This window comes from Amphiprion ocellaris, chromosome 19 (genome assembly GCF_022539595.1).
Source record: "Amphiprion ocellaris isolate individual 3 ecotype Okinawa chromosome 19, ASM2253959v1, whole genome shotgun sequence".
Taxonomy (NCBI): Eukaryota; Metazoa; Chordata; class Actinopteri; family Pomacentridae; genus Amphiprion; species Amphiprion ocellaris.
In genome coordinates this window covers 20,214,816-20,225,873 of record NC_072784.1, presented here as the reverse complement: position 1 = coordinate 20,225,873, position 11,058 = coordinate 20,214,816, and the positions used below count along the sequence as shown (strand labels likewise).

Genomic DNA, 11,058 nt, shown 5'->3' with positions numbered 1-11,058 from the left:
ACTCTCAAAGTCTCTTCTGCTGCAGGTTGCTTTGTAGAACTGTTCCAGAAAACCTCACTAAACCACATGGAGGAGCCTCAAGATAGTCGTCCAAATGAAACCATACAAAAACCAACTAGCACAACCCAAACGCTAAAGTCTCCTGCAGCCTACCAGAGAACCTCTGAGAACAGAGAATCAGGACAGGAACTCTTACCTTCTGGACAACCAACCTTGGTTCTCAAACAAGAATACAGAATGTGTCTGAGCAAAAACCTCTAAAGACTCACTACAGCCAAGATAAAGACACAACTCAGCTGCAGCAAATCCACTAATCACTGCACACATTAGCACCATGTGCTAACTGTGGCTAAAGAACCACATTTACCAAGACAACTATCCAGTACAAAGCCCTAAAACACACCAAGAAACACATTAAAGATGATTTTACTGCTGGAAGCTGCAAGCCAACGCCTAAAGAACAGACGAAAGCAACAGAGCCAAACCCGGTTCATGAACAGATGAAAAGAACCAGAGGAAATGTTTGTCTGCAGCCAGATAAAGCAGGAAGACACTAAGCTGCTCAGGTGTTCCTGATAACACCAAGCAGCCACCTGGACAGCCAATAGGAACACAGCCACCTGGACAGCCAATAGGAACACAGCTTCCTGGAAGTCCAGAGGGCTGGGTTAGTGAAGGAAATTTAGTTTAAAGTTGAAGCAGAAAGTTAACAAAGAAAGTTGAAAACCACCTTCTGATCCCTGAAATCTCTGAGTTTTCACACAAAGAACACCTGAACATGTCAAACTGGCTTCATAGTAGAACCATCATTGTAAAAACGTCATAGTATGGTGTGTTGCTCAAAAAACATTAGGACCCGGCTGTCAGGGGACAAACATGTAAGAAACATGAGAACAGAGAGAACCCAACCAGTAGGTCACAGTTTATCATCCCCCAGTCATCTCCTGAAGTCCATATGGTGAGAGACATCAGTATCTGGTTGTTAATTTACCAGAGGATGCTTATAATCATGCTGATGTGGTCTGTACTCTACAGTATTTTAGTGACTCAATAAATGCCTCAGTGGTTTTTTTAAAAATGCTTTTTAGTTTTTAATAAACATTTTAATAGCCTATATGTAATCAATAAATGGCCTTTGCCTATCTTAAGAAAAATTCACTCAGAACTCTGATTTGTTAACAGTACTAAATAAATCAATAAATACATGCATACACACAAAAATAAGTTAATACATTAACTGTGTTAAGATAAGATTTAGATTTTAAAAAAAGTTGTTTATGTTTTTGCAGAATCCAGTATTGCTCACTGGTTGGACGTTACATTTTGTTAGTTTGATTTCACTGTTTAAAATGATGCCACCTCTTTTCAGACAGAACCTGTGATAATAAAACAATACAGAACTTTTAGTTCCGTGTTAATAAAGTACTTAAAGCTTTAAGTATGGCTAAATGCTTTTTTCAAAATTAAATATATCACTCCTTAGGTGGTAGTGGCCCCAAGTTCAGTAAAGTTGGAAAGATATTCACAGATTCAGACTTCCAGCATCAACAACTCATTAGATATAGGTTGTAAAAACATAAACGATGCCTCTTTCCCATTGTTGCAAGGCAGACAATGTGCTACAAGCCCAGTTTTATCAAAAGTAGCTGTCTTTCAAGCTACAGGAATAACATTGGTGTCTATGGAGTGAACAGGGTCCGTCTGCAATTTGCAAAAACGCTGCAACAATAAAGAGAGACAAATATTCAATAACTTCACTCTTATACATTGTAGTGTCACTAAAATCACTGCAGCCTTCAACTGGCTCCTGTTGACAAAGTGTTTTAACAGAAATGTAAATGCTGTAATTTGATTCTTTTAATGAACCATGTAACTTGAATGGATGTGATGCTGGTGTGACCACAGTGCACACGTCTGATGTTGCTCACAGTGGTCCAAGGGACGCTCAGGGAGTTTGTGTGTTTGCTCACACTCATGAAAAATTACAGGGAACATTGCCCCGACCTAAACTCTGGCTTTTCAGAGATGATCAATCATATTAGCTTCACAATATTTTAAGAAGTCATATTAATCTTCAATCATGGTCAAAAACCCCAGGCTTTGGTCTGTTTTAGCAATTTTTCCGTATATGGATTCGCAGTACATTTGCAACAATGTAGGATTTTTGGACAAAAAAAGAAATATTGTGACCTCTCAGAAAATCGGTAGTTGTAGTACTGAATCTTTGATCTTTATTGTTATACACATGCTGCTATACACACGAGGAGAGACAGGTATTGATTTTACAGAGAGCCAGAAACCACCTACTGTGGAGTTATCCTGGATACCAGGTCAATAGTGGTCAGAACAGGAAGGCACAGTGTCAAGTTGAAATGGCACAGAAGAGGAGGGGATAAAGACAAAAATAACCACATTACTCAAAAGCAGTGACAGGTTTAAACCTCTACAAATTCACATGCAAATGCAAGCCCAATTATTTAAAAATGCAAAGTCTGCACCTATTGCATTGGATGTGTTCCTTCCAATAACGTACATTACGACAAACCACTTGAACCTAAATAATAATAATAAATGCATAATCCATACATGGTCATAACATAATAAATGAACAGTTCAACTGAATATTGCTCAATAACAATAACAGGATACATTATTTTTTCCCAGTATCATGAAGTTTGTGATAGAAAAAAAGGCTCTGTACATCTGCATCAAAAGTCCTGTCAATGGTCTGTATATTGTTGTATACTGTAGCACTGGTAAGAACACTAATGTCCATTGCAACAAGCAGGCAGCCATATTAATTCAAGGCACATAGAGCTATATGCATGATGCTACACATACAAGACCAAGGTAAGTAAAGGTGTTGCAGCCACACAAACATGTGACCCCTTTTTTTTTTGCTGCTACATCACATAAAGCCGACACTGGCATTGCCACAAAAGACTGTACAGAGATCTGCCACATCTACGACAAGCACACTTGCTGTGCCATACTAAGTCAGCATACATGTAGCTGGAGCATCTATGCTTGTTGCAGGCTTTAGCTATCTTTGAGTTCAGCTGTTAGGATGTAAATCTGTAGCTCTTATTGATTATCAATCTTAAATAATGTGCATGTTAAATGAGTCTAGTTCGGTATCAGGATTTTTTTTCTATGTAGTCTGCAAGTGTACAACTTTGGAAGTAACTACACGGGATTCTAGTAGTTATCATACATAGATATCACATCGTTTGAAATAATAAAACAGATGTTTTGACATTTAAGACAGCAGATAACTAATCTCATCGCATACTTTTGTTATAAGGAATGGATTATAAAGGATTTTGCCGGAGTGCAAAATCATCTCAAATGGAAACAGATACAGATAAGTCAAATGTTTTCAAAAATAATGCTCAAACCAAATCAATCTGACAGGGAAAAACAAGTTCTCAAGTCATTCATGTGTTTCACTGATGAATACGATATCTAAACACAAACTGTATTTATAAACTCCTCTGAATTTAGTGTCAAGAAATTGATACAGCGTTAATTTAAAGTAAGTGTGCTTCAAAGCAACACCATAGCTGGTAGTGAAATATCTCTGGAATCTACATTACTAGACCACAACGCTGGCCAAGACACACAACTGAACACCATGTGAGAGTTAATTATGTCTTTTCAAAGCTGGGGAAACAGTATCATCTTTTTTCAAACATCAGTCATAGAGTAAGGTACCAAAAACATCTTTGCAGCAGTCAAATTTCTTTTATAATGTCGAGAGACACTGATGAAATAAACAGAGTCCTCCCTCGTTCCTTCCTTTCAGGGCCTTTACCAGCTCTGATCACACAAGCAGAAGACTGGGCCGGGGCGGAGAACGGAATGAAGGAACTGGATGATCTTTGTGAAGCAACGATGGGAGGGAAAACCTGGATCAGAGTCAGGGGTTGAGGTGTTCATCTTCCATATGAAGACTGCTCGTGGGACACAGGAGAGGCTGGCTGGAGCAGTTTGTGCTCTGACTTTTCAGGCTTTCTGTTGACTCTGAAGACCCTGGTGTGGGAGAATCAACAGCAACGAGTCAACATGAAGCTTCTTGTCAGACTTTCAGTTAAAGCAGCGATGTGCACAAGAATCTCTGTTTATTTTTGATAAGTTTGGGCTGACAGCTATTTAAAACTTGCTTATAATGGCAAATCCACTGCTCAATATCTGCTGGATCTGTGTTTCTAGACAGCAGTGAATGTATTCACAGAGAAGCAAATTAAGTGAGAGGTCATACATAGAGAAGCGGAGCAGACAGGAAAGCCTACATACCACAGTTATTCCTCCATACCAATAGAGCAGGAATCAGGACCTAGAGCTGCCCAAAGTGAAGTGATACAAAGAGACAGGATGGCAGGGAACAGAAGAGGAGTGTTAGGAAACACAGAGAAGCACAACAGCATACAGGTTAGAGGCAAAGCACAGGGAATTACAGCCTTAAAGTCTGGGATTGAAGAAGAAAGACACTGAGCTAAAAAGCACCAGAATGAAGATTTAACATTTAGTAAAGAGTCAAAAGTAACTGAGAGGCTGACAGTGGTGCTGATTTTAGGAGGTGAGGCTTTCCCTAAGCTGTCATCAGAAAGTACAGGTCCATACAAGGTTTAATGCATAAACAGATTACATACACATTGCACACTTTGTTCATTTCCTGTTTTAGCATTAAGATGATAATATTTGTACTTTGTCCTTGACAGAAGATTTCTCACCTGGCAGTGACAGGTCTCCCGGCGGGTCGCTCTCTGTTTTGGTCAAGCTGCTGTGTTCACTGCTGCAGTCCTGCAGAATGTCTCCTCCAGAATGCATCCTGTCCTCTGCATCACCCACGAGAGCAACAAAGTCATCAGTGTCGCTCAAACACAATACTGACTGTCTGTTCTCCGAGCGCCAAATGAGAAAACTTACCATCATCTGGAGACAGGGATTCTGCCACGTCTTCAGCTGCTGTGGCCTGGAAGAAAAAGGAGGGGAAGTTTGTGTCTGCAGCAGAGTCAGAGTTTAGGCATCAGGTAAACTCTTAGAAGGTGAACAACCTTGAAGAACCTTTTCAGGTTTGTCATTGTGTCTTTTGTGCTCAAAATAGTTCCTGAGGAACCCCTCAGAAAGTTCTTTCAACTGTTGGTTGTGGGGTTTCGGTTGTTCCATTTTTAACTCATTATTATAGTGTGTGGTTTTTTTTTTATATCTCAAACATAAGAAAAAATGTACAAGACAACAATGTAGATATCCATAAATATAATAGACACTTTGTTTACATTTAAGTAATAGGGATTTTGGCATTAGTGTACAGTCAATTTTAACAGAGTAGAGAGGAGGCTGCTTACGTCTGTGGGGGCGGGGCTGCTGGACAGAAGCGTGTGTGGTTGAGCGTCTGACATCTCTGACAGCTTCTCTTCATCCTCCTCCTGGATGGGCGAGGATGGAGATCTCAGGGTGCTGGAGAGAGTGAAAGCACGAAGATTAGGAAATGCATCACAATACAAGTAAAATAGATCATTCAGTTACTCATAGCTACATGGACCAATGAAAGGTGTAAAACAGATTATTGATCAAGCCCTGCTGAAAACTATGCTTGAGATTATTACTTTGCCAAGGAATGCGGTGGGGTTATATGATGATAAGCGTTGGTTTGTCTGTCTGTTTGTCTGTCTGTCTGTCTGTCTGTGTGCAACATTAGTCAAAAACAGACTAATGGATTTGGCTGAAATTTTCAGGGAAGGTCAGAAATGACACAAGGTCCAAGTGATTAGATTTTGGCAGTGATGCGGCTTATAGTCTGGATCCACAGATTTGTTAAAGATTTCTGTATCATTGCGAGATGGTGGCACAGCATCACTGTAACTATGAAAACAAGTGAACACTACGTCAGCTGCCTGCTAATGATCACATGATTGCGATCCTACTACTAATCCACCACTGAGGACTTATCCGTCAGAAATCATAGTAGGAACAATTGATTAAATTGTGGGGTTGTTTCTGAGTCCCATCAATTCCCGCCATCTGCTACGTATTTATGTCACGCGAGTCGATATCTGTACATAACGTACACATGCATAAAACACACCTGTGCTCAGCCCAAGGTCATTTTGTGTGTGGGTACATCTATATTAAATGGCCACATTCTATGCTGCAGTGATTTCTGATCATAAATAACTAATAAACAAACGCTGCATTTCTGACAATGCCATATAGGGAATGAACACCCTTGGTGGAGTACTGTGCTCTCTGAGTGCTTTTCTTGTTTTAGACATGTTATCAAACTTCCTGTCCTAACTAGACTACTTATAGGTTAATGGTTTACATTACCTGTCTGGTGACTTGCTGACTTTGCCTTTCTGCAGACTCCCATCACTTAAATGCTCTGGAGAGCTCAGCTGTCTGTTTTCACCTCCGAGTCCCCCTGAGAAGTTGATCTCATCATAGAGGGGAGCAGATGGGATAGCAGGAGACGCCGACCGCAGACCATTCAGAGCCTCTAACAGCGAGATGGGTTCAAAGCCGGGAGGAACTGAATCTGTGCTCTGAGGAAGGTAACAGACAGAGACGATGTATTTACCGCAGACCTTCAAATCAAAATTAAGATAAAACAATGAATTAAGCAACCCCATTTCTTGTGCATGAAACTTACTGAGTGTTCATCATGGTCCATAGTCTGAGCCAGAACAGGACTGAAGGACACAGGAGAAAGAGCTCCAGGCTTTTTCCTCACAGCTCTGATCTGCAGCAAGGCTCTGAAGGCTGGTTAGAGGAAACCCAGATAAAATTAAATGTACACTGATTGTGTATTAAGGGTATTTTGACTGTATGAACTTTTTAAATAGTATTATTACACCTGCTTAAAGAAAAATGATTACAACTATAATTAAAATACTGCTATGCTTCTTACGCAGCCTGCAGATCGGACAGTTGTTGGCCTGGTAACGCAGAGTATCGGCACAGGAGTTGCAGAGACACAGATGTCTGCAGGGTAAGATGAGCGTGTCTCGCAGGTCCGACAGACAAACAACACACTCGTTGCTGTTGTCACTGTTCTCATCATCGGATGGCTAGGAAAAAAAAAACACTAAGAAATGAAAGTCACACAAATCAAGCTGACCTTTTCATGTGGGAGGTAATATTTCCACTGAAACCTTTGTTTCTTGGTTGTTTTTGTTCTCAATCCCATAGATCTCCTGCAAGAGGTAGCTCACACGATCCACCTAAAAAGATATAGACATGTTTTTCAGAAAAACTATTTCCATGTACAAGAGAAATCAAGAGGCAGGGAAAGCAAAATGTGTAGTCAATTCTCCTAACTGTCTTGTTTTTTCTTCTGGATTATTGAACATTTCTAGAAGAATGATAGCAGTGAAACACAAAAATATTTCACTACTGAAAGTTACTGAACAAGTACTTCATAAAATCCTTGTAGTTTTATATAAAAACATAAAAATCTGTCTATGTTGAGCTCCATGTAACTTATTTTTACAACCAAGTCTGCTCGAGATGTTAGATTTACTGTAGACTCCCAAGGGTCTCAACAGACTTTCAAGGCACAAGTTCTCTAAAATCTGCAGTATGAGGGTCAAAACAGAATGCAGCTGGGGATCTAAAAATATTTCATGTGCAAAAAATGAACAAGTCAGACCATAAAACACAAAATGTGCTACAATACACAATACCCCCAGCCTCAATAAATTGCTATATAATAATAAAGTTCATACTGGAAGAAGAACATTATGAACCTACAATTTGTTTCTGCTTCAGAGGCTTGACGGAGAAACTGCCGTCGACATGCTGGAAGTAAAAAGAAACACGTTTTAGCTTATTTGAAAATGTTTCACAGACTGCAGTTATTTACTTTTATTCAGACGTATACATACTCTTTCGAAGGCGGCCAAAAGTACATGAGCATGTCCAAGACAATCTTGGGGAAGAAAAAAAAATTACTACAAATGTTGATCCAGTGTCTATTTAAGCTTACAATTTAATTGCTAGCATTGTCAGTCCAAGTGCCACTCAAATTTAAAAGACATGCGGTCATGATTGTTCTGGCTACCTACCATCCCCTTCATCAACAACAGCCTGGATTACCATCGGAAACACTCCTCGGTCGAGGTCAAAGTTCAGCTTTAAGGAAGAAGATGCACATATTTAATCATTCAATTACACACTGCAGGACGTATAACTACTACAGAACATATACACGTGTGTAATAAGTCAAAGGTTGTGTTGATGTACTGAGTAGCAACGACTGCAGATACTCACATCTTCCTCTTTCCACTCACTGAAATCTATTTTGAAGGATGGCATGGAGAACTGTTGGCTCACACCCCGCTTGTAGTGCACAGTTTCAGAGGCCATTGATGGGTCCCTTGGGCTGTACCTGTACGTATCAAGACAGATAGCAAGAGTCCCAGTTTAAAGAAGAAAAGGAAAAAAACAAAAAGGGCAGCTGGGGGGAGCTGTTATTTCCCAGTTTTAATGAGAAAGCAAAGGCAAAATGCTGACATTTAGGCATCAGTGTGGAAAACCTAATGGGAGCTGTCACCTTCTGATTAATTAATAAATTCATTGCCGAACAAAATGAAAATAAAGAAAACTGAGTAGAAGAGTTGCAATATCTGATCTTTTTGATTTTGGATATCATCTTCTTAGCTTCATCATGAGACGGCAACTTCAGCACAGACTATTACTTTCATCTTCGTCTAAGTCTTATCTGCAGTATCCATGGTGACTGGTGGTTGCTAAGGACCCATCGTATCTATTCTAGACTTTGTGCTCTGAGGCTTGAATCTCTCCACCCATAGAAGACGGTTTAAATATGTCTGGCACAATAAAATCAAGCAGCTTTGTAGTCGTATCTGTGAAACTGGTGAAAATCTGAACATAGACAGATGGATGCGATCTATGTTTGTTTCATTCTGACAGGACATGACAGGACAGGATGTTCCAATGTAACTAATTAAAAGGACAGATAATATTCTGATTATTTCTGTTTTTGTGCTACGAACAGGTAAAGCTTGGTTGCACAAAAGATATCAAGAGATGAAGTTCTTACACAGCCATCCCATTGGAGAACTCCTCAAATGCCTGGCAGTAGAGGGTGATGGCCACGCGAGCATCAGCATCAAAGGTGAACTCCACACCATACTGGACCTTTGGTTTACCACCTTCCTCCACTGGGGTGTCAGAATCATCTTTATACCTACAATCAAGAGGTTTGAAGAACATTAGGTTGGCACAGTGAACGCTCTTTCCCTGTTAATTGCATTCACTGTGATTTGTAGTGTTACAGTGTCATGCTATCTTTACCTGACCAAACGCAAAGAGTCCTTTCTAATATTAACCAGACTCCGGAGGGTTTTCACAGGCTCATGGGGTGCAGGTGTCACATAGGGAAACTGGAGAAACAACAGCAGTAAGAATCAGCAGAATGGTTTTGATGCTGTTTGATAAATCCTATTACTGCCGAGAATTGTACAAATGTATCATGAAAAAATACACAGTATTGAATTCTGGGTTACAGAAACATCAGTTTCTACCTGCACTGGCCTGTTTCCAAGAAAATTCAGGTCCATGTTTTCCCCGAAAAGGTATCCCTCTGGATGCGGTGTGTCGAATTTCTCTCCACCCATGAAGAAGTGGCTCGCAAAATAATTCCCTGAGGATAAGAGAAGAAAAGAGGAATGAGGACACTGTGAGCAAGAACACACAGTGACATTGTTTCAAGCAAAAAAAGGTGGGTTTGTGCTTGTAAGTAACGTAGTCATTTCAGAGACAGGAGCCTTAACAAAACTGTAACCCCCAAAACAACATCAGAATTGTAATGATATTATTATTGTTGCTGTATCTAATGTCAGTGTACAATTCAGCAGAGACAAAATGTGAACATTAAATAGTTTATTAATTGAAAATAAAATGTCTGATGTTTTTTGTGGTTATACGCTGACCTATCGATCTCCATACTGTGTCCTGACTGTCTGAAAATATCTTGATAACAAAGCAAAATGTGCTAAAATGATCAGATTAACTTATTCCAAATACATTTGAGATGGTGCACAAGGCAGGAAAATGTGTTTTTAAAGTTTCTGATTTTGAACAATGACAATTATTTGTTGACACTGGGGTCAGGTCAACGTCTTCAATTTTTCACTTCTCGCAGAGTCGCTTTGATATGGATAAAACTCTGGTCGTTCGTGGCAATGATATTCATCATAGTACTGTAATAAATAATTAGCCTGACTGCTTTAATCTGACAATCTACAGTTGAAGCAATTTCGACACATAACAAGACTATAGGAAACAGACTATATTTTCAAAGTAATGTGTGTTTACTAAGCAGTAAACTGTAAAATTTATATACGATCATATATGTTTACAATCATTGTCTTACTACGAAGCTGGTGATTATTGACAGAAATGACACTAAATGCCCACTAGCCAGGGAGTGTTCCGGCTTAGAGGAGCCATGATTATCAGAGTTTAAGACGAGGTACAATGCCGATCACTTACCAGACTTCGGTGGAAATCGATAGGCCGAGTTGGCCTGGATATCGATGTCCTCAACACCAGCGATTCTGCGACTCAGAATGGACCCCATCTTTCTCTGCTGGATCGCCGATGTTAGCTACAGCTAGCAAAGCAGCTAACTGCGCGTCAGCACGTCGGACTACCACCGCTGCCTTCAGCCGAGACTAAACGCCAAAACAAATGCAACACCAACCAGAAAGAAGCGCTTCGGTTAGTTTGACATTTCAGACGCTCGGTTTATCGGTGGCTGAGCTGCGAAGCAGGAAGCGGATCGAGGCGAGCTGTTGTTTTGCCAAAGACGTGCTAACGGAGCAGGGAGGCGGCCTGATTGGCTGTCTGCGAACGTCTCCACAGAGTCAGGGTGTTCGCTGTGTGAACAGGAGCCGCCCGCAAGGAGAGCGGAGCTAATGAGGTCAGGTCAGGGAGGCAGGTGGGGAAAGGGTCAACGCAGGGGCGGCTGCCGCATCACTCCACTGAAAATGACAGTGGAGCGAAACCAAAAGCGCTCATGTATGAATTAAA

The 11,058-nt window shown here is 40.4% G+C and overlaps 1 protein-coding gene across 2 annotated transcripts; it reads right to left on the bottom strand.

Annotated features, from left to right (window-relative positions):
* Positions 1–2,208: 2,208 nt before the first annotated feature.
* Positions 2,209–10,879, bottom strand: mgrn1b (mahogunin, ring finger 1b). Of its 2 annotated transcripts, XM_023290545.3 has the most exons (17): positions 10,519–10,879; positions 9,549–9,667; positions 9,319–9,407; positions 9,065–9,211; positions 8,272–8,389; positions 8,067–8,133; positions 7,887–7,930; positions 7,753–7,800; positions 7,155–7,223; positions 6,911–7,070; positions 6,653–6,762; positions 6,331–6,545; positions 5,349–5,460; positions 4,930–4,975; positions 4,734–4,838; positions 4,297–4,342; positions 2,209–4,032 (listed from the first exon to the last, which is right to left on the bottom strand). In XM_023290545.3, exons 1-16 carry the CDS (start codon positions 10,604–10,606, stop codon positions 4,302–4,304), a joined length of 1,578 nt encoding a protein of 525 aa, XP_023146313.1. In that variant the 5' UTR covers positions 10,607–10,879; the 3' UTR covers positions 2,209–4,032; positions 4,297–4,301. The 2 variants fall into 2 exon arrangements, with proteins under 2 accessions (XP_023146313.1, XP_023146312.1); XM_023290544.3 differs by lacking the exon at positions 4,297–4,342 and having other exon boundaries at positions 10,519–10,878.
* Between the last annotated feature and the right edge of the window lie 179 nt (positions 10,880–11,058).